This window comes from Batrachochytrium dendrobatidis, assembly GCF_000203795.2.
Source record: "Batrachochytrium dendrobatidis JAM81 unplaced genomic scaffold BATDEscaffold_1, whole genome shotgun sequence".
Taxonomy (NCBI): domain Eukaryota; kingdom Fungi; phylum Chytridiomycota; class Chytridiomycetes; order Rhizophydiales; genus Batrachochytrium; species Batrachochytrium dendrobatidis.
Window position 1 is genome coordinate 364,078 of NW_006281099.1, and position 26,715 is coordinate 390,792.

Below are 26,715 nucleotides of genomic sequence, written 5' to 3' on the forward strand. Positions count from 1 at the left end.
CCATGTTGTCACCGTGATCAAGGGTGAGCCACTTGAGCTGTTTCAATCCAACCCAAAACATCGCTCTCATTTTCAACTTGACTTTTGAATTCGATTTCTTCGATTTGGCATGTCAAGTCCGACTAGATGGGTAGTCTTGTCATCACTGGCTCTAGTATTGGTCGGAAATTACTATGTATGTTTCAATAGTAAATGAATTTTTTACTCTGCCTATACACTCATTTCATATTTATTTGACTGGCCATTCCACCACTCATTGAGGTTTGAATTATGAATTGCTTCAAGTATTGACTATTCAACGCTTGTTTGCCATGCATCTTTAATAGATATACGACATTCCAACAGCACTCAATCGCCAACTTAATGCAGCCATGGGCGTTGACAAGAAGCAATGGCAGTTTAGCCTTGCACAATCGTATTCATTCTACACATTGCCCAACATTATCATGCCGTTTGTGTCGTCCATCCTCGTTGACCGAATAGGTATATTCGAGCTAGTTTAATTTTGAAACATTGTATGCTTTCCGTCTTGATTGCACAGCCTTATACAGCTATATTCATGTAAAATAGAGTACTTGCATTTATCTTGTAGTCATTGATTTGAATAACCAATGGTTGAATGCTGGCTGCATTTCCTACTAAAAATTGGCACACAATCCTTCAAAACACAATGTCCATCGTATAATACAGTCAGGCTATCGCATTCCCCACTTTTGGTATAACCATACATTGTACAATCACTAGATTCATCTATTGCAATCCAGATATCGGATTCGACTGTTGTCAATACAACTCCACTTTGTTGTATTCTAGAATACCAGATGTTCGCGTTCTAGTTCAAGAAACCAATGATTGCACATTTCAGTGATACAACTGTTGTTTGCATATTAGTCATCACAAGAAAGACCAGTGAAATGTGTTGATGAGTTTAGAGAACAATGTCGAGTAAATTTGACACTAATCATCCATGAAACTGGCTGTTTATTATACACTTGTCACTCTATTTTATTTTACATGAATATGGATGTAAAATAACGAATCCATATAGCTAATTCTATCCAACTACTTGTCAATCCTGATTTTCAGGATCTCATTGGGCTCTGGTGATACTATCTCTATGTACGATTTCTGGTTCGATTGTATTTGCTGCTGGAGTGTATATGCAAGATATGTTTGTATTTCTGGCTGGACGATTTATCTTGGGACTTGCAGGTAGGCGTTTTTAAAGTTGATATGCCCATTTAAAGTATTACAGATTGGTTGAGCACTTTTTATGTAAAACCGAATACTGTCTTGATTAAACTGAGTATACTCCTTAATCAAAGACTTTCTATATGCTAATCTTTCAACATATTATTGTGTGCAGGAGAATCGCTAGGAGTTGCACAGGCGCGACTAACCTGCCGCTGGTTTGGTGGACCAGAACTAGCATTTGCTCTTGGTATCAATCTATCTACTGCGAGATTAGGATCAGTACTAAATGACCTGCTTACACCTACGTTTGCTATGCTTCCGACTACCATGTACAATGGAATTCTTGTGGGAGAGCATGCTTCTACGCAGTTTGCCGTGTTTATAGGGGTGTTTGTCAGTTTTTGTTCAACGCTGGCAGCAATTATTGCTGTCATCATTGATCTCTATACCTTCCAAGAACCAATCTACCAATATCAAAATATACCTTCATACCAAGATTCCGTGGGCGGTAGTGCCATTGACAACACATTACACCCTTACGAGGATCATCACAACATTGACTGTAATGCATCGTTCCAGGAATCAAACACGGGTAATTTTATAGAACACCACGCCAGTACTTCAAATCTGCAGCCAATTCAACACGGTGCAAGACCTTCGAATTTATCATTTGCTTCTTTATCGGTTGGGAGCTCTACAATGTCTGGTTTCATAGCACCACAAACTGTTGTGAGAACCTGGTGGAGTCCTTTGACGGATAATTTGGCTCATGTTCAACATGACACGACTTTGAATGCTGATATGCATACAAGAACATCGGAAACTGCAAATAGTATCAGAGATTCTATTCAAACATCTTATGCAGAACAGAGTCAGCCAGTCCAGAATATTCGTGACTCATTGGGAAAAAGTGTTCCTACTATCCATTACCTGCAGAGCTTTGGATCAATTTCAAATGCTACACAAAGTGCTGATTCCGTCTCTACTATTAATCCTGCTCAAGCGAGGACCGCGTCTTTATCCTTGGTCAGTCCACGCAGTCTTGCACAGTCATCACATCGACGACCATCGCAATCACTTATTCAAACAATGCCATTAGTTGTTGAGGAAGAACAAAGGGAATCTACCCAAGGACTTTCATCGCCTGATGAATACCTTACATCTGCCTATCATACCAACGACAATATAGCATCTGATTATAGCATGTGGACGGAAATATGGTATTTGCCACTTGAATACTGGCTGATTGTCAGTCTTATGGTGATCTATTACGGGAGCACAATGGCATTGATAAACGTTCTTGGAGATGAACTGCAGAACATTTTGCTCTTTCCAAAAAACTCACAGCAAGCTGGATGGATGCTTGCTATACCTGATTTAGTATCTACAATACTGGTGCCGGTGTGTGGATCAATAATTCAGTATCGCGGACGCAGAATATTTATTTTAGGAGTATGTGGCATGCTGCTGGTGATAGTGCACGCTGTGCTTGTGTTTGCAAAAAATACCATGGTTCCTGCTGCGGCGATTTATGCCATCTGTCTTGTGGTTCTTGGAATAGTATATGCTTTTTATATTTGTGTAAGTGTATTGTCTTGCATTCTCGATGGTAATATACGTGACTAACCTAACATGTGTATCAACACACTCGGGACTTTACATTTTTATTGCTGCAGATTGTATGGCCTTTAATTGCATTTGTTGTGCAAGATAGTTTTCAGGAAATGTCATACACTCTGTCAACTTCGCTGTTAAACACTGGTCTTACGATTATCCCACTTTTGTCAGCACAATCTATCATCACCTCTGGCTCGGTTTCAGACTATACCCAAATGCACTATTTACTCATGGGGCTATCGGCATTTGGTACGTTTGTGATTTGTCCGTTACTCTTTTGGAAGGATCAAGTTTCAAACGAAGGGATAATCAACACAACTGGTGATGCTGAATATGTTCAGCGTGTTTCCCATCGCATTATATCCGAGTCCGATATTTATTGTGATTACGATATCTATCCCAACTATTATCAGCAGGCTGATCATCCCATAGGATATGATGGGCGAAACGACGAAGATGGCTTGAGCGAAAATTGCATTGATCGTAATCATCAGCAGTATAACTCTAAAATGTCGTTATCAAATCCTCAAACTTTGGATCATTGTTCGACCAAGTTGACCGATACAAAACGATGGTTTGAGTATGGTACAATGTATGGCACTATTGTGGACGAGAATACAGGCAAAGTTGTAGCTTGCAACTCTAAACGATCGTTGCCGATTGAAGCAAATGGTTTAAACCCCTATGAGCAATCACATTGCGATAATTTACAGGTATACAACTCTGCAGGCTCAAAAGCACTCAGCGATACCACATACAATCCATATAGTGCGTTGATTCATTAGTTTTAAACCGCTCTACTACTGGGTTTAGTTGGGCATCTTTTTAAAATCTAATTAAAGCTGTATTTACGTAAAATAAAACACTATTTATCTTGCAGCGATTGCCTGGGAATAAATAATGGTTAAATATACAATTCTTTAATAAACAATGTACATGTAATGTACAATCAAACTATAGTTTAAAACTGAAATTGTTCACATTGGCATAGCCATATATTGTAAAATCGACAGGTTTGCAATCCAGAAATTAGGTTTAGCTGTTCTGGTATTGTCAAATTCTTTCTTGTTGTATCCTAAAACATCATAGATACATTCGTATCTAGTTCAAGGAAATTATTATACACTGACATTCATTCAAAACAGCAAGGTTTAAAATACTATAATACATTAAACTTTTTTCAGCGATTTTTTGAATAAACTAAATCAAGAATTCGACTTTGACTGAGTGACACGCTTACGATGTTTACGAGAATTGATATGAATCTGCCATTCATGCTCACCGTGTACAACTTTTGGAAGTTTGGTTGTTATATCTATGCACACATCGCATCTTCGTTTTCCCCAACGCTTTGTATCATTTTGAGCAAATACTTGACTGTGATCATCAACATGTCTATCTTTTTCCTTTTTTATATCCGCCAAATTGGGCAAAAGTTCCTTGGCAGCGTCAGATATTGATTGCGGATCAACTGTCTTGCCATCCTTGACAAATGACTCCACCAATTGAATTGCTTGGGATTGTATACGGGTTTCCCAGTCATCCAGCACGGTTGCATCAATAAGGTAAAATGCTGCATGACCATCAATGTGTTCAGCAAGACAAGCTGGAGCAAGCTTATTTCGAATCCATGTGGTTTGTTGACGAGCGTATTGACGTGTTGCCGTTTTCATGGCCTCTATGCCGAGCAATTTCATACGATCTAAAGCTGCGTGTTTAGATGAATCCTTTGATTCAAGTGTTTTAAAGTATTCTTCAAACTCTTTGAATCCTATTATACCAAACATGAATAAGAAATTGATTCAATTTCAATATTTTGTAGATATTTGAGGGTTATCGTTTCATTCAACTTACCAATTGCTTGCATAATTCCGCGTACGTTTTTAGTGATTTTCATGTGTGTATCGGTAGAATTCAATGACTCGCCATCAGATTCGTCACTTTCAACTTGACTTGCATCACTAAACAACGCTTCATTGTTGATGAACAACTCTGCACCAATCACTTGTCCGGCCAGCACTTTATTGCGCATTTCTTGCAACTCACTAAACAGTCCGTTCTAAGTTTAAAAATACAATCAAACATTAGAAAAATGCTGATCCCACACAGTTGGCATGATTAAAAACGTACAGAAATCATTTCGTCTACACGATCATTTAATCGATTATTTAAAATACTTCTTTGACTGTTTAGCCAAATAAAAACAGTCGGATACCTAAGATTAGTTTTACAATAATAAACAATTAACTCTATGCATAACATTCACCTAGACATGGTTTATGGTATATACTCAAAAATACATTCACTAGTTGCCATACTTTAGTCTGGTAACATGTCGCTTCTTTTCATCCTCCTGTTCCTTTATCCAAACACTGTGCAATTTACCTGTTACCAAATAAATCTATTGTAAAAGGTTGTTTAGATGCACATGATTTTTAAATTCATTTCCAAAAATACTGCGACATATCACTCACCTCAAGGCTGCGTCTGATTTTGCGATAGTTTTTTGGATGCCATCTGTGTGCCATATCTAGACCACAATAAAATCTGAGTACGTCTAATAAAAACACTCGCCATTCAGTTCACAATGCATAAAGCAATATACACCTGGATCAATCTGCTCAAGCAACAGATACATGGTTGGCAGCTGAATAAATTCAGCAAGTTGTACTGGAGTATTTACACGTGGATCTGAGGACACAAGTGCATCTACAAGTTTCTTGACCAACTCTGATGTCTGATCTATGGATGGATGAATATTTTCTTCAAGCGGACCTTGACCTCCCAATCCAGCAGTTGGTGCAGATGGGATAGTTACATCCTCCCATAGCAGTGATTGGATATAATAGTTGGTCCCACCAACAATTACCGGTATATGTTTTTGAGCGTGAATGGTATCAATCTACAAAATTACAGCCATATTCACGTAAAACAAAGTGAATAATGGAGTCAAAATACATGATACACAGTCAGTCTCAATGATTAGTGTCAATTCCTGCCAAGTTTAATAAACATTGTGTCCCCTAAACTCCTAGAGAGTTTATTGGTATGTGTGATCATTCTTGTATAAACCAAATAAATGTTTACATCACAGCTACAGTGCATTCCGCACTTGTTCAAATTGAACATTACAATATTGAATGACATGAAAACAGCAGCTGCATTCATAAAATGTGCAATCTTTGGTTTGAACTAGAATGCAAATGTATCTGAAATTAGGACAGCAAAAAAGAATTGCAAACATCAAATCCAGTCATTGGATTGCAATGAATGAATCCGGTGATCGTACAATGTATGACTGTCAAATGAGGACAATATCAGTTTAAAACTATAGTGTGCATTACATGATGGACGCAGAATTAAGAATGCCAATTAAAGCTGCCAGTTTCTAACAAGAATCAACAAATGTACATACTGCAGCCTGTGCATCTCGAGAAAATTGCGACATGGAGTATTCATGCAATGGATCGACAAAACTGAAAAGGTGATGTGGAACGAGAGCCAGTTCATTAGATGTGGGTTTGTTGGTAGCAATATCCAGACCTTTGTAAACTTGCATAGAGTCTGCATTGACAATTTGACCTCCAATAGCCTTTGCAATCTGAACAGCAAGTTTGGATTTACCAACTCCAGTTGTTCCAATGACAGCCACTATACACTTTTTGAATGCTGGCTGCATCGAATCTGACATCCGAGTGCTGTAGATGTAAAAAGTTGGCAATTAGGCTAATTTAAGCGATTGCAAATCAACCCAAACCAGGTTTTGGCCAAGTCAAATTTTGGCAAAATTAAAGCAATTTTGGCTCATTTTTGTCCTTGTTAGAAAATTAAAAGTCCAGCAAGACACTGTTCTTGTGATCGAATCAACCTCTCCCAATGACTCGTCAACGGTCCTTGTCCAGGCCTAGAGGTCGCAGCCCACCTACTTCCAGTCAAAGAGACCGTCACAAGACAAGAGAAAGTAGTATGAGTCGTAGTCCCGTCAGACATCCTACAAAGACCGCCAATGGAGATGATGTAGATGCCGATATTGCAGTCAGACCTTTGCCCAAATACAGCCGTCCTTCGTCACCATTAGCAGAAAAAGTATCCGTTGGAAAGGAAGAGACAGCAAGAAAGTCCGTCAAGGGATCTGCTTTGTCTGGCTCTTTGGCTCGTAGTCGCACCCGTAGTCCAAGTCCGTCAAGAGGCCGCCAGCGAGCAAGGTCCAGGTCTAGGTCCAGATCCAGTAGGTCGTATTACTCTTCTCGTTCAATGTCTCGGTCTAGATCTCGCTCAATTTCTCGTTCCAGATCTCGTTCAGTTTCCCGGTCTAGATCTCGCTCAGTTTCTCGATCTAGGTCCCGCTCCTATTCTACCCGATCGTCTTATTCATATCGATCTGGAAGTCGCCGTACTTTTTCTCGTTCCAGATCTAGGTCATATTCTCGGTCTAGATCTCGCTCGTGGTCCAGATCTCCTCGTACTCGATTTCGTCAAAGATCAAGGTCAAGGAGTCGGTCACCTTTTGCTCGTCGCTCATTTCGTCGAAGCAAAAGTCCTCCCAGAACCACCGGGTATGGGAATCGACGCCGTCGTAGCCGTAGTCCACTTCCTCCTTTGAGGAAACCTTTGATTAAAACAGTAACCGTCTATCCACTTACCAACAATGTTGAAAAGGCGCATGTGAGAGAGATATTGACATATTTCGGTGATGTGGTGCGTGTAGATCTTCAGCGTGTCAGAGGTGGAAGTGCTAATGGAGATGGAGGACTAAAGATTGCTGAAATTGCTACAACATCATCCGAAAATGACCACGATAATGGAACGGGCGATCTTAAAAACACACCGCATCAAAAGGCAATTGTAGAGATGAGTACTGTGAAGGATGCCGATGAAGTAGTACACGGCATGCACAATGGCATGATTGATGGCCTTACTATCAATGTAGTGATGCTCACAGCAGTAGAGAATGAAAATCGGTTTAAAGGGATCAGCGGATCAAATATGGACAGAGCTGGTGGTAATCAAGGTGGTTCAGATCGTGGTCGTAGCAGAATGATGGATTCACGACTGCCTGCACGGAATGGTCGAGGAAGAATTGGGTTTAACAGCATGCGTGAAGACCGCAGACCATTTCAACGCAGTGGTGCAAGATCTCGGTCTAGATCTATATCACGATCTCCATCCCGAAAGAGATTAGCTGAAGGAGGCAGACGAGATCCAGTTCGTGGACGTTTCCGTAGCCCGCCCCGGAGAGATGTTCGCAAATGGAGTCCAAGTAGACGATGATTTCAGGATGGAGATTCTTTAATTTACCTCTGATCTAGCGGTTGCTTTGTAGATCCTTATGCCTTTTATCTTTTTATTCAATTAAAAATTGCCAGTTCCATCTTTGGCTGTCGTGTATTGCTGGTCTAAATAGTTGAATGCTTTTGGCTTGGACAGTATTTGGCGTATATAATACTTTGTGTGTATGAACTTATATTGTGCCCATTGCAAAAGGCATACAGTTTTACATGATTGATATTCCTGCTTTAAGCTTTATCGTAAATAGTCATGCCGTCAAACTTATTGCAAAGAATTCCAGCAATATGGAATGGTCTACTCTTATACACGGAAAAAACTGCACAGCAACAGGAAATGGCTGATCGTTACCACACAGCAGAATGGACGCAGTATAAGATAAAATGCGTTGATGCAATCTAATCAGAAATGCGCCGAGTCTGCAAAGCAATGCTTAAAGCAGTTTGGCTCCAGATGGTTTTGGGCAATATATCTGATTATCTTTATAATTGTTGCTTTAAAAATATATACAATAATTATAAAATATGAATACTACAGTCTTATTAGGGCAAGTATCGTTTAAAGAATCATGTCAGATACAAAAGTAATGCAAGAAAGATTCAAGAGCTAGATTGTATGTGCTTAATTCAAGTCGAATGCTCTGGTTATTACTGTAGATAATAAATTACAGCTGTATTCACGTGAAATAAAGCTTGTATCATCTTGCAGTCACTGCCACTATTTTATATCGGAGTATCAATGCCCAAACATTCGTTACGCTTTCCTATTATAAATTAACTGCATTGCCTCTTCAATAGACACTAATTTTCCAATCAACACAGCGTCCATATGATGCATACAAAACCAAACCAATTTGAACTAGAATTGTCCCTTTTTTATCTTCTGCAGTCATACATTGCACGATCTCCAGATTCGTACATTGCGATCCATATATTGGGCTTGACTGTTGAGTATTCTAATATCAGATCCACTCACTAGTTCAAAAAATAATTTTGGGAATGCAACAGTTGTTTCCATACCAATCACTGAATGTTTATTTGTAATGTTTGGAGAAAGGGAGAGTTGGAGATTGAACAGATGTGGATTAACTGGAGCTGTGATGCGAACATTTGCTTAATTTTTTATACAGAATGGGTAGAGACCAATGAACCTTGTCAAAGGATTGAAAGAATACAACAGTGTGGTAAATCTAGTAGAAACTGGCCCAGCTATTTCATAAGCCAGTTGTTTTTATGTGGTTTGGCCCCATTTGTTCCATTTTATGTGGATATGGCTGCAAGTTTAGCTACAGACCATAAATTCAAAGCAAATGCGAACACGTATTGTTTATATGGTTCTAATAGTATTTCCAACGGCATATCTGATGCTTGTTGATCTGCATCAAATTTGCCAAAGCACACATACCACTTCATATTTTCTATTTAACGGTGCATCCTAGTCAAATAAAGTTGGTGAAAAGAAACCATCTATTGACCAGCTCTTTTGACAGATTCAATATAATTTGCAGCTTTAGTGTTTGCCTTTACAAGCTATTGGTAATTTCCAGCCAACAGGTGCAAGCTCTAAGCGAGTATAAATTTCGACGCTGCTCCAGCAGCAGCATTTCAAATACACCAAGTAGACATATCTACTAACGGGAAACTGGTTACTCAGATGAGCTCAGGAAGGTTGGGCCACAGTGTATCTGAAGGTGTCAAAGAATCCGAAGCCCAACATGATTCAGCATTCTCTTCATTCAAGACACGCATGCCAGACCTGGAATTGAACCAAACGGCCGATGAGAGAATTGAGCGATTCAAGCATCAGCTACTCATGGATATGGGAAATGCGACATTTACCAAGGTGAGCCGACTGTTTGATACTAGAATGTGATGGATTTTAAATCGGAGGCTTTTGAGATCCACCATGACTGTATCAACCAATACACTGGTTAATGACAGTCCTGGTAGTTGCGATGGAGGGATAAATGTACCGTTTCTATTTCTAGTTGGCAAGTAGAAGCGCGTAGATAGCAGTGATTGCTTTGATTATAAAGCTATTGTATTGGCATTGAATAGGATGGATGGAAGATGCAATTCATGCCTGAATGGTCAACTGGGAAACTATCTTGACTGAATATGCTTATTGTAAAGTGTGACAAGACACATTAGCTAATTTCTACACACCTGGTTACTGCTCAACCACAAACCATGTGGTAAAACTTGCAATCGTCTTGGGTTGATATGTGGATCAATACTTGTCAAATCGTACATTGATGGGCGAATAGTCTGCACCAAGACTCGAACACAATGCTTTTTCAACAGAACAGTCTCGGCCACAATTGGAAGCACTTTCTTCCCCTCTGTTACGCTCGGTATCTTTCCATACCCAACAACAACCAATACACTATCAGGCATCGCAGCAATCGCTCCCAGGACAGCCAATGCAGCCTCTGCCATCCAATGCTAAACCAGAAGATGGCGAGACCAAACAGCAGCCTGTTCTGCTGCAGCAAGCGCATCACCCATTGCAGCAGCAACACACTCAGTATTTTCAGCAGCAGCATGCTTATTCGCGTCCACTTCCAATGCTGCCAGGACATGCGATACAACCTTCGTCTATAGCCCATCCTTATCAACCACCTCCACCATTTCAGATGCATTCTTCTAGTACTGCTGAGAATGGGCCTCCTATTTCTATCCATCCGCAACAGCGACCCTTACCTCTTCCTCCAAGACCCATCGTGCCAATAGGAAGACCTCCACAGAATCAGATGATGGGGTACCCTCAATATCAACAGTTTCTGCAGTACCAGCATGCCAACAACAGTGCTGGAAACATCATCAATGTTTATCATCAGCCAGGACAGCTGCCTCCTCGACCATTCCCTCCAACTTTTACTCAATTGCAGCAGCTCAACCATATGCCAGGTGGCCAGTATATACGAGTTGCTCCTCCTGCTTATACTACTGCCATGAGCCACGGTCATTTGGTGCAGTCGCCAGCAATGGCCAATGTCGGTGGTGGGTTTTTGCCACCAATGCATCCTCCATCATTCAGACCTGTAATGGATCTTGCTTATGTTCCTGAGCCTTTCTTGGATTCTCATCCAACACCAGTTTTCCAATCTGCTCTAGATAGCAGTGTCGACAGCAACTCGGATATAAGTGCTTCAAGATCAATTTTAAATACAAAACCAATTCCAAGTTTACCCCAAAGTCAGGTGCAATCTAATAATACTGTCATTACAAAACAAGTTGTAGATTCAAATTCGAACCAGATTTTGCCAGCTGAAAAACAGCAGGCATCAATATCATTTACTACTACGCCTGTCCAGCTTCAATCTTCACTTGCATCGACCTATTCCAACATGCCACCGTCTTCATCTCAACAACACGAGTCAGTTTTTCCCAAGGTTGCTCCTGAAAATACTGTCTTGGCTATCAAGTCAACCGCACTATTTTCTTCTGATGCTGTAGTTCCTCCAGTAGTAAATATACTTGAAGCATCTCCTATTGCTAATGATCATCCCTCTACTACTGAACTGGTAAATCAATCCACTGATCAATCTACTGATCAATCCACTGATCAATCTGCATCATCGCATTTGGTGTCTGAATCACAGAATTCGCTTGCTGCTGGGCTATCAGACGTATCGCTTGCTCCATCTCCTCATATATCGGCATTTATTGCGCGTTCTGGATCTAGTGTCAGCATTGCCAGTATGGCTTCGTCCCATAGTGGCGCTTCATATAATATTTCTACTCCAAATTCCCCAGATCTACGCACCGTTAGCTGTTTATCCAAGGCAATCGATCAAAAACAGCTCGAGGAGGAAGATGCAAACGTATACCAACCTGTCGAGCCTGACTATGCTAGCGCAGAGACTAGACAGCATATGTTCCATATTACAAGTGGATCATCCAGCACTGCCGGATCTCCAATGGGATTTGCTTTATCTATGAGTCCTGCTAGCTCATCGTTGGCAGCTACTGGTCCAGGATCCTTTCATTCTCAGTGGCAGCCACAAAATGTTCATAATGGACGATCCATGTCACCACTGCGCGGATCTGTTCCTTCTCCTGCAATGAAGACAGGATCCGTTGATAGTCAGACTTATGGTGCATCGCCTGATTCTGCAGTCATGGCAAAAAAATCATTTGAAGATGCACTAAAGAGACCAACAGGATCAGGATTATCCAGTCCTGCACATGCATTGCTTCCCGGTATAGAGCCGGATCTACATGCATTTATTGGATCTCCGCTAACTCGACGCCATTCGAGCGTTCGCAGAGGTGGGCTGACTTCACGATTGCGCACAACCACTTCCAATCAAGTACTGCCAACTATTCCTCGCAAAGTTAACCCGCCATTGCAGGATGAGGCGACTGGAGTTTTTTTGGATAAATTCCCCTCCATCTCCATGCTGTTGCAACATAGAGCACACCATGCAGTCGGTGCTCATGCACTTGCTTTGACCATGCTTGATCCAGCTGGAAAGGATAGTGTTTCTATATCTTTTGATAAACTATACCTCAAAGCATTGCGTGTTGCCGAGGTGCTGCATCGAAAGCTTTATTCTTCATCTTTGACTGGCCAATTCGACGATGTTGCTCCTGTTGCACTTTTATATAAACGCTCAGATTGGATCGATTTTCTTATTGCAATGTTTGGCTGCATGCTAGTGGGAGTTGTTGCAGTACCCATTGTCACATCATCTGTGAATAATGCCGAAGAGCTTGCCGAGTTGGAATTTATTCTTGAATCGTCTAAAATCGAAATGTGTCTTACCACTGACACCAATGTGCGCGTCTTGACTAAGCTATACTCGCAACGCGGTGGAGCTATTCCTCGACTTGAATGGCTAAAAACTAATGAACTAGGAGCATATAGCGCTCAGCGCGAGTCTGCTTCTACCGATAGAAAACAAAGCACAGGAGAATCGTCCAGTACTGAATCTATCGAGGATCCAACGTGGCTACTAAAGCTCACCGATACTACATCTGATCGGATTGCATATATAGAATATGTCAAAAACTCTTATGGCGAATACAAAGGAGTTGCTGTTCATCATGGCATGATAATGGCTCAATGTTCAGCTGTCAAAATAGCCTACGACCTTCAATTTTCTGATGTGATAGGTGTCTGTCTTGAGCCGCGTCAACACGTTGGACTTCTTTTTTCTGGATTTGCCAATATATATGCCGGCTGTGCGTCTGTGCTATTCTCTGAATCCGCCATATGTACGTATGGATTGTGGCCAAAATGCATCACAAAGAAAAAAGTGTCTTTATTTGTCACGGATATGGGATGGACGTATGAACTCATTGCTTCCAACAAGTCTGCCAAGCCCACCACGGAGACTTTGTCGAATATGTCTGCACTGAAAAAATATATTATTAATTCAGAAACCCTTCTCCCAGGCATTGCAGCTGCGATTTCCAGTACATTACAGCCTTTTGGATTTCCCGGACCTGGTGTTGTTGCTTCACTCTTCACGTTAAATGAATTCGGCGGATCTATTGTTTCTATGGATAATATCACTCAAGCCTCATTTATGGAACATACCTTGCGTCTTAGCTCAATTCGTAGCCATCGGTTTGAATTTCTTTACAATCAATCTGGTGCTGAAGTGCCTGATTCGATTCGCGTGTGCGACTCTGGCGTTGTAATGCCCCAAGGCTCTGTTGCTATCATAGATGATGAGACTGATACACTTGCTTTAAATGGATGTATTGGTGAGATTTGGATTTCTGGTCCTCATATTCCCAAGACGCTTCAAAATCTACCGAAACTTACTGAGCATGTGCTTCAGGGACGTCCTATGCTTTTTGCTAGTCCTAACGATGTTTTTCCGGAGAGCCTTGGAGTGAAACCCATCAAATCTTCTCAATCGAATGAACTCAATGTTTCTGACAAATGCGCAACAGAATCCGTCATTTCCCACAATCATATACGAACAGGACTCTATGGATTTCTACTTACTCGTAAACAGGTCCCATCATTGCCAGATTTAGAACCTAGGATAATTGTACTAGGCAAAGCAGGAGGCATTATTTTTCAGCGGACAGTTGATATACCGCGTATGCCTGTTCATCCTTTGGCGTCGACAAAACCACCACTTCAAACAAAAGACGACAATTCCAAAATGTCCAGTTCACAAAAAGAATACAGCTTTCATTTGGCTTCACAGCTAGGCAACACTGTAGCACTGTATGTTCCTGGTGTGATTGCTACGGTGTTTTTCGATATTCTGTTACACGGCGAGTTTCTTCCCGTTGTTCTTGTTGAAACACACCGTGAGGATGTTGATATGATAGGTCCTCATATCTACCAAATTTTGAGCGAGATGTATGACTTGCATGTGTTTTGTGTTTCAGTATGTTATCCTGGCTCATTGCCACGCATGTATGCAGACACTCATACAGGCTCAGGGTTTCAAACCTCGTTTATTGGATTTGATGCACCTGCTGTAATGCGTGTTGCACCTGGATCTCCATTTAGCACCACTGTCAAGATTGGATACGATAATACCCTGTGTTTACAAAAGACGATCAATGTGGACGTTGAGAGCAGTAGAAAGCTATTCCACTCGGGCTCGCTTAATCCCTTGTTTGTGTATTTTAATGGATCTCCCAGAGTCTATGGGCATATTTTGCAGAGCCCAATTCCTGTATCACACCAACTTACAAATACAGAATCCAATACATTGCAGATTGTTGGTGCAATGAAAGATGCTCCAATTTTAGATGATAGATTTAAAAAAGATCTGCGATCATTCAAGTCCGTGCTGGAGTTGCTTATGTGGCGTACAGAAATAACTCCAGAGAACATGGCGTTTACTGCAGTTGATATGCGAGGACGAGAAACCAAAATCGTCACGTTTGCCAAACTGTCTACCAAAATTCATGCACTTGCCAAACATTTGGTAACAAAAGCAAACCTTTCTTCGGGCGATCATGTGCTGTTGATCTGCACACATACACTCGAGTATCATATTGCTGTATGGGCGTGCTTGTATGCCGGAATTGTATGTATTCCTATTCACCCACCTGATCCTACTCGACTCAAAGAAGATATTCCTGTGTTGTTGAGGCTTGTGGATGAGTTTAAAGTCAAACAAGTGCTTGTCAATGGTCCTGTCGAGCAAGATTTTAAATCCAAGGCAATTCGTACATTGATTCGAACCATGCGTGGTCCAATGATCAATTCTTCACAGTATTCCATTTTCCCAGATATCTGCAATGTGTCCAAGGCAAGCAAAACTAATAAGCACATGTCAATCAATGATACTGCTTATCAACCACGCACCCATTCAAAGAATGCTGCTGCGGTGGTGTTGGTTTCTTTTAACCCCGATATGCAATACACGTGCGTTAAAATATCGCACAAGACTCTTATGGAGCAATGCCGTATTCAAGTCACTCAGAGCAAAATGTTGCGATCGACTTTATACAGCAACAATTCTTCCGGACAAATTTCATCTGATCGATATTCACCACCCACATCACGTCCACTAGTGTCTTGTCTTCGCGCATGCAATGGCATTGGATTTACCTATTCGCTACTTCTTGGCGTATACACTGGTGCTGGTACCTATATTATTTCTCCTTTTGATTATTTTGTCAATCCTCAAATTTGGTTTGATGCTATTCACAAGTATAAAGTCAAGGATGTGTTTGCGTCGTATTCAATGACGGCACATGCAGTGAATGCGATGCGAACAGGCTTACTCCGACCTTTTTCATTACACAATCTTGAGAACCTAATGATTCCACTGGATGGTCGTCCGCAGCCACATATGTTTCAAGCTATTTCAGGTACATTTGCACCTAGCAAATTATCTGATCAATCTATATCAAACGTATATACACCTATTTTTAATCCACTAGTATCTTCACGATCCTACATGGCTGTTGATCAAACTACACTCTGGCTTGACTCGAGTGAACTGCGTAATGGATGTATTAAAGTTGTCAAGGAACTTCGCGGACGACATGACTTGGCGACAGAGCTGAATTCTACAGCTGTGTCGATCAGTGATACCATCATGGTTCAGGACTGTGGCGTGATTGTCAACAATACGGTTGTGGCAATTGTCGATCCCATAACAAAGCAGCTATGTAAACCCAATAGAATTGGTGAAATATGGGTTAGCTCGCCTGGAACAATTGACGGTATTACAGGCTCAGAAGCAGCTAATGGAGCACACAATGGTCGTCCAGCGGGATTATTTGATTGCGTGATACCAGGCATTGATCCTGGGTTAAAGTTCACCCGTACATGTGATCGTGGGTTTTTATGGCCTGTGCCTGTTTCTGCACTTGAGGCTCAGGCATTAGCTATTGGTGATGAACCCGCTAGTGGATGGGATGGGTTAGTTAATACTGGACTGCCATACGAGTTGGTTTTGTTTACACTGGGACCTTTTGTGGATGAAATTGTAGTAGATGGATTGATCCACTATCCCGAAGATATCGAGGCAACGATTGAACGCTGGAGTGTAGCCTCTACTATAGATGGGTGGTATGTACATGGTTTAAAACTGTTTTATTTGAAACTTGTTATATCTAACTCGAGTATTTTAGTATGGTATTTAAATCGCAAAATCAAGTTATTGCTGCGGTCGAATGTGTGAATCTACAGATGGCATTAAACATGGCACCTCAGATTATGTTGGCAGTGTTGGCCAAGCATAGATTCTTGTTGAGCTTGATTGTGTTTGTACCTTTGACTTTGCTTGCCAAGAGTCGACACAATGAAAAACAACGAGGTCGAGTTGCCACTGCATTCCAAATCGGAAAACTGTAAGTTTGATACGTGAATGACAATTTTTAGACTTTTATACTAACTCTGCTTGTAAATACCAGTCCTGCTATGGCAACAATCCACATCTCACCCACATCGAATAAAGCATAACGACAATTTGACTACATGTTTACATCATTAAATGAAGTAGAGAATAGTTCAATTTATAGCAGTGCAAGATAGAAATAGTCTTGAATGTTCAAACAGGTTTAGTACTGTATTCGTAGTATATATCGGTAGAAGTTTAAATATTTTAACGCAAGTCTTGTTTAAAAAACGGGTATCACTCGATGCACTTATATACTACTTGTATTGGATGAAAGATACGTTTATTTTAACAGCCAAATTTACGCAACAGCAATTTTTGGAATCGGTTAATTTTGAGTATATAGTTTATAACAAAGCTTACATCCGAGTCAATGGAGTTAGACCCAAAGTACGTAGAGCGTTGCTTAAAGCAAATCTTGCAGCAACATACAACGCCAACCGTGCGTGAGCAAGAGGTTTTTCCTGGCCACTAACCCACAGCACATCGATCGCTGACGATATAGCATGACTGAGACGCAGCGAGTACGAAACAAGGTTGCATGGCTCATAGTTTTTACTCAAATCACGAATGACGTCTGGATAAAGTGCAATGGCTTCTATAAGAGCCAAAGCCTGAGGCTCGACAAGCAAAGTGAGATCTATGTCCAAAAGAGTGTCGGCTGAAACTTGCAAGTGTTCAGACTGACGCTCAATGGAGCAGAGACGAGAGTGTGCGTACTGGAGATATGGGCCAGTATCACCTTCAAAAGAAAAGATTCTTGACCAGTCAAAGGTGTAATCTTTGGCACGACGGGCACCCATATCTTGAATCATGGTAGCAGATTGACCGACAATATCGGCTACACGCTCAGGATCAACGACTTGGGCATACTTGTGTTCATTCTTTTTCATATTGGCGTGCATTTCATCACGTACTGTGTTGAGAATGTCTTCGAGGAAAACCACTGTCCCTCTTCGAGTACTCATGTTGCCGTCTTTAGATTTGATCAAGCCAAAGCCAATATGAGAGCATCTATCGACCCATGTTTTTCCTTGTAGCTCAAGAATTTTAAACAGTTGCTTAAAGTGATGATCTTGCTGGGTACCAACAACATAAAACATATGGTCAAAATCAAAGGTGTCTTTTCGATCACAAGCGGCAGCAATATCACGGGAAAGGTACAGCAATGACCCATCTGTCTTTCCAATCACAGCAACTCCAAGTTTGTATTCTTTCAAGTCCACAATAAGCGCGCCTTGATCGGGAACCAGCAAGCCCACATTTTGCAGCTCATTCATGACGCTACGCATTTGGCTGAGAGAGTACTGGGACTCACCCGAGTAGATATCAAAATGGACATTGAGACGGCCATAAACTTCCTTATACTTGACGATACTAAGATCGCGAAACCGCTTCCAAAGATTATAAGCATGCTCGTCACCATCCTCCATTTTTTTAAAGTAAGCACGAGCTTGGTCATGGATAGAAGCGTCTTCAATGGCTTCGGTATTGATACGGACGTATACGTCGTACAAGTGGCGAATAGGGTCTGTGCTCAAGGCTTCATCCGATCCATAGCGATCAAACCCAACAGCCAATAAGCCAAATTGTTTTCCCCAATCACCAAGATAGTTGATAGACACGGTACTCCAGCCAGACACATCCAGCACATTTTTAAGAAAGCTGCCAATAATAGTACTACGAAGATGACCAGCATGGAAGGGTTTGGCAATATTTGGAGAGCTGAATTCGACAACAGCGAATTTTCCAAAGCCATCCGAGTTGGATCCATATGAAGTACCGAGGGTAACGGCAGAAGAGATGACTTTTTTAGAAAGAATAGCCTTGTTGAAGGTAAAGTTGAGAAAAGGGCCAGTTGCAACGGCTTTTAAAATCAGATTGTTGGGTTGGAATTGTTTAGCCAAAGAAGCAGCCAGTTGTGTAGGGATGCCGGGAAGTCGAGTGCGAGGAAGTGGTAAAGACATGTCACCATTGGCTTTATCACGAGGTTCTTCCAATAGAGAATACAGCAAATCCTCAGCAACACCGGTCAGGGAATGAATCTGCTCGACGATCGAGTATCTAAAGGTATCCAAGATGGGAGCCGACTCGATTGCTTGATCGATAGTATAGGCAGCATCTGAGAGTTCTTTATCAGAATGAATGGCTTTAAGCCAGCCAGCAAGTTTTGGAGAAGAAGCGTTTGTAGAGATCAAAGAATCCCAAGCCAACAAATCAGCAATAGTGGTAGAATCACCAACAAGAGCAGTAGTTGGAGCAGCGAGATCGAGTTCTTTCAAAAGAAGAACATCAGGAGTAGCGGAAGCAGTAGCATTACGGATGCGATCTATCCACGAATCAATCAGATGTTTTGTAGCAAATACCTGTTCAGGATAAATAGATAGAGAAGAGAGAGGATCTGCAGTAGAAGTGTTTGGAAAAGCTCTAGCAAAGTAACGCAGAATAGAGCATTTTCCAGTGATGGTAGTTTTATTAGAAGCAAACGGACCCTTTGGAATAATGAGAGTTGAAGTTTGAGCAAGCAAATTACGATCCAAACCAACCCGAATAAGCGGAACAGCAGCAGTTGATTTTGCAGCTAAATGGTAAGCAGCAAGTTCAGCATAAGGACGACATTTTGGAGAAAACAGCAGATACAGAGTAGACTGATGATTTGCCAATGGAGGAATATGTATAGATGAGAGCGTTGTTGCAGACATGCTTGAAGTTGATGAAAGTGATTTTCACTGAAAAACTCAAAGCCTTAAATTACCACGTGATCAACACCAATCAAAACCAGACAATTTGAACAGTTAATTCAGTCCAATGGCCACAGTGCAGCAGAGTGCAGCAGCAGCTGTTGCTGCGTTCTCGTCTCTGCTCGGTGTCATGACTGCACTCATCAACCAACGTGTTCCGGATTCTTACATGGTAATTACGTCTGAATACTGCTCTAAACTATTCCATTTCATTCCATTCCACTCACCATCACTTCAAGGATGAGATCTTCCATGTTCCACAGGCTCAGCAGTACTGTACAGGAGTCTTTGATCAATGGGACAGCAAACTCACTACTCCTCCTGGACTCTATCTTGTTTCTTTGGGATTTCACAAACTATGGATTGCATTCCTGCAAACTCCCATTTCTGGCTGTTCTGTTCTTCAACTTAGATCCGTGAATGCTGCATTCGGAATAGCTACTCTTCCTGTTATATTCAACTTGATTCCTCTCATTCATCCTGCTCGAAACCAGTCCTTCACGTTTAACGCCATAGAGGCTTTTGTTATAAGCTTATTTCCAATCTCGTTCTTTTTTCATCTGCTGTATTACACCGACTCTGGTTCTACCTTTTTCGTGCTGTTTTCGTACTATCTGTCACTTCGTGACAAACTCTTTTTTTGTGCCTTGGTAAGCTGTCTGTTTTATATCATTCAACTGTATATGCTTGCTTTTTGGCTGATCTTGCCTTGATTTTGCTACTATAGACTGGCTTCATATCTATTTGGTTTAGACAAACTAATGTGATCTGGGTCGCATTTATTGCTGCCACAATTTGTATCCGTCATCTCCAATCAATTGATTCAACTACAGCATTGGATTGTCCTGGATATAAGCTGAAAAGTTGCGGTAAGAATACTTGCTTTTGATTTGTAAATCTTTAGGCTTGCAATGTAAATTAAATCCACTTGGTCCCTGACTCACCGTGTTCAACTCAACCAAATAAGGGCATCTGATCAAGATTATCTCACAATTTATTGGTAGATTAACGTTAAACATTCCATCAGTCTTCATACTGTTGTGGCCGTTTATCGTTGTCATTCAACTATTCGCCGCGTTTGTTTACATCAACGGAAGCGTTGTTTTGGGTACGGTTTTAAATTACGTTAAAGTACTCTTGGCTATACAGAAACAATGCCGAGATTTTCTAACATGCTGTTTAGGAGACAAAACCAATCACACTGCAGGACTTCATATTCCCCAACTGTATTACTTTTGTGGATTTTCAGCATTTTTTGGATTCTTTGCTGTAAATATCCCACAGGCTATCTTGAATTTTCCTGGTGCGCTATCAAGATCGTTTAAAAGGTGCACTTGTTGAACCTATCGTTACTTTAAAATTTGGTGTATGCAACTGATATATCTTTTAATTTCTATCAAGCCTTACTATATTTTCATTAGTTTGGATCGTTGCTCCTGCAATCATGTTTGAGACAGTTCGGAGATTCACGTAGGTCAACTCATCAGTCTGTAATACAATTTATACTTTACTTTTATTGCTTGTTTAAAAATAACTATACTCACTTTATTTGTGATGTTGATGCAATGGGATACGTTATGCATAGTATTGAGCATCCTTTTCTGCTTGCAGATAACCGCCATTTTACTTTTTATATCTGGAAGAATATATTTCGACAATATGCCGAAGCTCGCTATGTGCTTATTCCAGTTTACATGTTCTGTGCTTGGGCAATCGTTCGACAGCTGGGTATGTTAATTTATTTTTTAATTCATGTAGAGTCTCAACTTGATATTAACATTTTGAATTGTCGAATAATTTGCATGTGATATAGCTAAAACGCAATCAGTACTATGGATAGTCGCGTATATTGGATCAGTAATGCTAACGCTAATTCCATCGCCTTTACTCGAGTTTCGATATTTTACCATTCCATTTATTCTTTTACGACTACATATTGCAACATATTATAGGTCTGAATCTACATCTGGAAAACGCACAACAAAAACAGGATTTCCTGGCTGGGGATGGGCATTGGCACTTGCGCTAGAATGCATTCTATTTGTCGGCATCAATGTATCTGTGCTGTATTTATTTTTGGAAAAACCGTTTGAATGGCCTACCCCAACGGATGGATCTAATTCAATAGGGCACTTTACAAAAATGCGATTCATGTGGTGAAATTATGGAATACAGAGTTCTCATGGCAATTTTGTCCAGATGTGTAATGCTCAACAATGCAAGACAATTGAACACTCACGGGATTCGGAGAATTTAACATGTTTTGATTGGTCAAAAACAAGAGTAAAATATTGTCACGAGGGACATTAGAGGGACTCCCTGTCTACCTTGAATAAATTTCAAGTTTTCATTTTTGTCGATTTATTTCTTGTTCAAATTGCAACGAACTCGACATCGACTCTTGCAGCCCTGCTTCCATCTCGTATTTCAAGCAACATCATTGATATACTGCCGTCAATCCACTAGTTTGACGTTTTTTATTTTTGCATCCTCTCGCATTTGCACGATTCTTCTGCAATTGTAAGACCAGAGCGTACCTTTTTAGTGGTTCATGCAGTCAGGCGACAATCGCCATTCAGAGTACCATCATTACTATCAGTCGACTGTCTTTTCTGTCTACATCGATTCTCTCTTTGTCAAACACACTCCTGCGGATATCGTTGCCGCCAACCCAGACCTTTTGAACGTCGGCAAGACTCCTACTGAGCCTCCCTAGCGGTGCCTTGGCATATCTCTATTAAACCGTTTCTATCCTCTTTCAAATACCAAAGCTCCTTCAGATCTGTGATATTTTTATAATCAATATCTGCTTTTGGCCATCTTTTTATCACGTAAGCAGAGCAACTATTTTCAGATTTAAAGTGCAGTTTGCAATGAGTGTAACTCTTTGTTTAAACATCTATGGACTGTCTATCTGCACTGGTATATTGGTGTTTACAAAAAACTCAACTACATTTTTTATATTAGCTGCTCTCTTCATATCCACTGTTTAAATAATGCAGTCATCTAACTGTCCAATGTATGTGATTATCATGTTTTACTGCAAATGCTTTGCCACTTTAATTTGAACCTACTACGCCTCATGCCATTTCAGAATTTCTTGCTATTCATGTATACAGCTGCCATTTTTTAGCTACACAGTTGCTAACTCTGCTTGTTGTGGGTTGACTGTTTTTAAATGCTTAGTCCTACTGCCACTGGCCCCATTGAAAGTCACTGTGCCACAAATACACCTACTAATACTTTTCCCAACTCGAGTACTACATGTCCAACTGATAAACTAACCCTTTCTGGCTTTGAAGGGCCAGAAAAGTTACTTGAAATCTGGTTCAAACCACTTCACGCATCAGTACGTGATGGAGATCACACCCGTCGTACCCACAAGCATCTTAACCATTCGTGTTCTGATGAAGATTTTTCTGAAGGATCTTTGTCAGACTGCGATAAACCTATGCATCATTATGCATCCAATATAAACAAGGACAACGATTTAAACCGCTATGAATTTCGTCGATATGGTCTTCGTACCGTACGCCGTGATGTCTGGGAAGACATGCTCAGTATTGTACAATGTCGTGTTCTGAGTGTTATCAAAAACGAATTTGCCGATGCCTATCTTCTTAGGTAACTACATTTTATTGTCTTGCAACTACGTATTGAGATCATGTGATGGTTATACCTCCAAACTATTCCAGTTTTACCAACCTATTTCTATGCGGACAATAGTGAGTCTTCCATGTTTGTCTATCAGAACCGTATTGTTCTCAAGACCTGTGGTACTACTACTTTGCTGAATGCCGTGACTCGTATTCTTGAAATCGCCAAGAACATGTGTGGTCTTGAAGAAATTGATGCCGTGTTTTATTCCCGCAAGGCCTTTCTTTTTCCAGAACGACAATCATGGCCACATGGAAAATGGAATGACGAGGTATCTTATCTAGATACTATTTTTCCAAATGATTGCTTTGATACCTCTGGCTATGTTGTTGGTAAAATCAATGGTGATCACTGGTGTTTGTACGTCTGCACTCCCGGCGGCTTGGATGTTGATGGAAACCCCGTCATGCCTACTTTTCTCGTGGAGTCTGATCAGACATCATCGGGTGAAGACACTGCAATTTTTGATGACAGTGACGAAGATGATGTCACTTTGGAGATTCTCATGACCCAGCTTGATCCCGAAGCCATGAAAAGCTTTTGGCGTACAGAAGAAGAGCTGGCGGCTGGAATGAGTGCCGAGAATAAGAATGCCATTAAGCACCAACTCAAGAGTGCAGGGCATCGTGTATTTTCCGAAACAGGCATTGCAGATATTTACCCCGAATCGACTGTTGACGACTATGTGTTTGATCCTTGTGGCTACTCTTTGAATGGCCTGCTAGGTCCCTACTATTACACCATCCATGTTACACCAGAGGATATTTGCTCATATGCCTCTTTTGAAACCACAATTCCTGTCAAGCAGTTTACTCCCAAGCACAAACGAGAAGGCATTGAATATGAATACGATACATTCAGCCAAGTAATCCAAAAAGTAGTGGATCGATTCAAGCCTGGAAAGTTTTCGACTACACTATTTGTTCGACACACTGCATCCAACAAGGTTGGATTGGGACGCACGCATTCACTGAATGGTGGAATCCATGGATTTCGTCGTCGCGATCGCATTATGCATTCGCTTGGAAAATGGGATCTGATATTTTGCCATTTTGAAAAACATGCGCATATCGCTTCTGTAGCCAAGCCGTTGGTTTCTTCCTCTGTGTTCAAGTCTATACCTACAGACACTTTTGTTCAAGAGAGCAAGGTCGAGTCTTTTGATTCTACTCCAAACTCTGATGTTGAGGATGAGAGTGATTCCGTGCAAGTGGTGGGTCATGGCTGCGGGTTGTCGCCAGCTGGTTTAATCTCTGTTGCCCATCGCTGAATGGGCCAGGTTGTGACTCGAGTTTCTGCCACCCTAATGCTGTTGCTGAAATGTAGACCAAGTTTGTTTACATTTTGAATAAAGTCTATTCATTTACTTTTTGGCGTTTGTCCACTTTACTTTTTTCAGCCTAACCTTTCAAGCATTGTTGGTTTGACAAATCGAATCAATTCATGAGTTTATCAAAATCGCTAGTAGCCAATGCTACCAAGAGGTATTGTGCATGCACTATACTTTCAGAACTAGCTCCTGAAGAAATATGGCGCTATATGTTGCAGGTATGTTGAATTCAATCGAAAATTTGATTGAACAATAAATGAAAGCCTATATGCATCAGCATGTACATTGAACAAGTAACGATTGAGCCCCGTTTCTTTCCATTCATGGTTACAATTTCCTAGTTTAATACTAATCTGGTGCTCTATAGTTTGTAGAAGACATAGACTTGCATACTTTGGCCAAAGTGTGTCATACGTTCCGTCGTTTTTCTGCCGATCCGGTCTTATGGCGACGAGTGGTGCTCCATCGCAACTCCTTTCGCTTGCAGCTTCGATTTGCTCTTCCACAACGGCCTTCTCGTATAGAACTTGCCTCTCGTGGTATTTTACGTTCATCCAGCAGCTCGCAAATTCTTGCTCGTCATATCGATGAGGGTCGATATGTCAATGGTCCTTTGGGTGTACAAAACTTTAGGGCAGGAAGAGCAGTGGAGCGAACATTTACTCGATCGGCGCTCGGTAGACTATTATTGGCTCGACCAGACGTGGATGAGCTCTGGTAAGCTACTGCACTACATCAACCTCTCCCATCAGTATTTTCTATAGCCATTTGGTGCCAATAGACCATTGTGTTTCAGATTGTCGATTAATGAATGGTTGTTTCATATGATGCTCACATGTGCTCCATTGATCCACAATATCACGCGTTTATTTGCATGGTATTAAGCAACCGTGGAGTGTTTTCTGAGGATGTCGCTGCATCGTTCAAGGCTTCTTGTCCATCCAAGCACAACAAGTATGCCCCATCTTCACCTGCAGTCCGAGTGATTTCTCCACGTTTGCTTCCCAAGATGACTGTGCTACGATCTGCTTTACGAAGAGATAAGCTCAAGCACTCGCTTCAAAACCGTAAATCATTTCAAGAGATTCGAGACTTGAATGTAACCAAACGTAAGTTGCGTCATTTCACCCACGCCGTGTTTCTATTGTGTAATGTATTTCCATGAAACTTCAACATTATGAGTTGACGTCAATTGATCATTACAAATGTGGTTATGCACTATTAGCTCGCACGTTATGGAGCGTACTGCCTTCAACGTTGATGATGCTTACAAAACACTTGACTGGGCTTCAACTTCAACGCAAGTTGAAACAAAGACCTAATATAGAATGGCTCGAGTCACGCAAGGTTATGCAGTCAGCGGTCTATACAGCACACATCCTTTGTCCAAGTGTACGACCTAAAATCGCCTATTACGAATCGCTATCTATTGTTGAATAGTCTGACACCAAGTCTATAAAAACTCTACTTTTAGCATTTCCTATTTGATCACTGTGACAACATCCCAAGGCTTTGTCGCACTCTAGGCTCATGAAACATCAAACCAAGTCTTCAAATCATGCTTTTCCGAGTGTTGCACTAAACATTTTGTACTTTCTAGATTGTAGCTGCCAAGGCATATCAAACTAGACAATAAATGCCACATTCTAAATCTACATATTGTTTATAACTGTATAGGTTGAACATGTACTGCAATTACAATATAAACCTCATGTTGACTAAATTTCTCAATATTTACAGCCATATTCATGTAAAATGAAACTTTTGTAATGATCTTGTTTTGGAATAAACAATCGTTACATGTTCAATGCTATTGGAACAGAAATGTGATCATTCGATTTGTATTTTTGTACAAGAATGAACATCAAGACCAGTAAACCAATGAGCTCAAAAGCAATATTGTCTAGTAAGATTGGTACCAAATATGAGACTGTTTATCGTGTATTCCGACTTATTTAGTGGTTCATTTTACGTGAATACGGCTGTAATAGCCTTCTAGTACATGCAAGAAATAAATCAATTCATAACAAATAGTCCAGTGAACCATACAATGACAT

General features: G+C 40.9%; 8 protein-coding genes across 8 annotated transcripts; 6 read left to right on the plus strand and 2 right to left on the minus strand.

Annotated features, from left to right (window-relative positions):
* Positions 1 to 109: 109 nt before the first annotated feature.
* Positions 110 to 3,596, plus strand: BATDEDRAFT_21253 (uncharacterized protein; the record flags this gene model as incomplete). Its single annotated transcript, XM_006675174.1, has 5 exons — positions 110 to 175; positions 327 to 483; positions 1,087 to 1,212; positions 1,367 to 2,775; positions 2,871 to 3,596. 5 exons carry the CDS (start codon positions 110 to 112, stop codon positions 3,594 to 3,596), a joined length of 2,484 nt encoding a protein of 827 aa, XP_006675237.1.
* Positions 3,597 to 4,040: 444 nt separating this feature from the next.
* BATDEDRAFT_2784 (tRNA dimethylallyltransferase) lies at positions 4,041 to 6,472 on the minus strand (the record flags this gene model as incomplete). The annotated part of the gene is made up of 8 exons (XM_006674830.1): positions 4,041 to 4,160; positions 4,203 to 4,573; positions 4,810 to 4,870; positions 4,942 to 5,058; positions 5,183 to 5,212; positions 5,286 to 5,358; positions 5,541 to 5,713; positions 6,227 to 6,472. Coding segments are annotated over 8 exons (1,191 nt in total), but the record flags the coding sequence as incomplete, so codon positions are not given.
* A 215-nt stretch (positions 6,473 to 6,687) lies between these two features.
* Positions 6,688 to 8,082, plus strand: BATDEDRAFT_85688 (uncharacterized protein; the record flags this gene model as incomplete). Its single annotated transcript, XM_006675870.1, is given in 3 exon segments — positions 6,688 to 6,979; positions 6,984 to 7,367; positions 7,436 to 8,082. Coding segments are annotated over 3 exon segments (1,323 nt in total).
* A 1,668-nt stretch (positions 8,083 to 9,750) lies between these two features.
* On the plus strand, positions 9,751 to 10,208 carry BATDEDRAFT_85689 (uncharacterized protein; the record flags this gene model as incomplete). The annotated part of the gene is made up of 2 exons (XM_006675871.1): positions 9,751 to 9,939; positions 10,155 to 10,208. 2 exons carry the CDS (start codon positions 9,751 to 9,753, stop codon positions 10,206 to 10,208), a joined length of 243 nt encoding a protein of 80 aa, XP_006675934.1.
* A 2,210-nt stretch (positions 10,209 to 12,418) lies between these two features.
* Positions 12,419 to 17,049, plus strand: BATDEDRAFT_15251 (uncharacterized protein). Its single transcript, XM_006675040.1, has 8 exons — positions 12,419 to 12,981; positions 13,027 to 13,984; positions 14,141 to 14,523; positions 14,653 to 16,048; positions 16,091 to 16,253; positions 16,302 to 16,602; positions 16,665 to 16,883; positions 16,947 to 17,049. Exons 1-8 carry the CDS (start codon positions 12,500 to 12,502, stop codon positions 16,993 to 16,995), a joined length of 3,951 nt encoding a protein of 1,316 aa, XP_006675103.1. The 5' UTR covers positions 12,419 to 12,499; the 3' UTR covers positions 16,996 to 17,049.
* A 206-nt stretch (positions 17,050 to 17,255) lies between these two features.
* Positions 17,256 to 19,632, minus strand: BATDEDRAFT_84510 (uncharacterized protein; the record flags this gene model as incomplete). Its single annotated transcript, XM_006676161.1, has 1 exon — positions 17,256 to 19,632. One exon carries the CDS (start codon positions 19,630 to 19,632, stop codon positions 17,290 to 17,292), a length of 2,343 nt encoding a protein of 780 aa, XP_006676224.1. The 3' UTR covers positions 17,256 to 17,289.
* A 106-nt stretch (positions 19,633 to 19,738) lies between these two features.
* On the plus strand, positions 19,739 to 21,831 carry BATDEDRAFT_21258 (uncharacterized protein; the record flags this gene model as incomplete). The annotated part of the gene is made up of 7 exons (XM_006675175.1): positions 19,739 to 19,843; positions 19,911 to 20,321; positions 20,399 to 20,540; positions 20,855 to 20,974; positions 21,093 to 21,141; positions 21,257 to 21,399; positions 21,485 to 21,831. The coding sequence occupies 7 exons, from the start codon at positions 19,739 to 19,741 to the stop codon at positions 21,829 to 21,831; spliced, it is 1,317 nt and encodes a 438-aa protein (XP_006675238.1).
* Positions 21,832 to 22,078: 247 nt separating this feature from the next.
* On the plus strand, positions 22,079 to 26,098 carry BATDEDRAFT_84512 (adenosylmethionine decarboxylase SPE2; the record flags this gene model as incomplete). Its single annotated transcript, XM_006675872.1, has 7 exons — positions 22,079 to 22,502; positions 22,639 to 22,690; positions 22,858 to 23,295; positions 23,398 to 24,541; positions 25,026 to 25,375; positions 25,544 to 25,767; positions 25,884 to 26,098. The coding sequence occupies exons 2-7, from the start codon at positions 22,668 to 22,670 to the stop codon at positions 26,096 to 26,098; spliced, it is 2,394 nt and encodes a 797-aa protein (XP_006675935.1). The 5' UTR covers positions 22,079 to 22,502; positions 22,639 to 22,667.
* Positions 26,099 to 26,715: the final 617 nt, after the last annotated feature.

Bases quoted from the DNA above. Each gene is read 5' to 3' on its own strand.
- BATDEDRAFT_15251 (XM_006675040.1), top strand. From the start codon at position 12,500: ATGCTGTTGCAACATAGAGCACACCATGCAGTCGGTGCTCATGCACTT. The intron at 12,982-13,026 runs GTCTGCTTCTAC...AGAATCGTCCAG, and splicing joins GCATATAGCGCTCAGCGCGA to TACTGAATCTATCGAGGATC. The intron at 16,884-16,946 runs GTAAGTTTGATA...TGTAAATACCAG, and splicing joins GCATTCCAAATCGGAAAACT to TCCTGCTATGGCAACAATCC.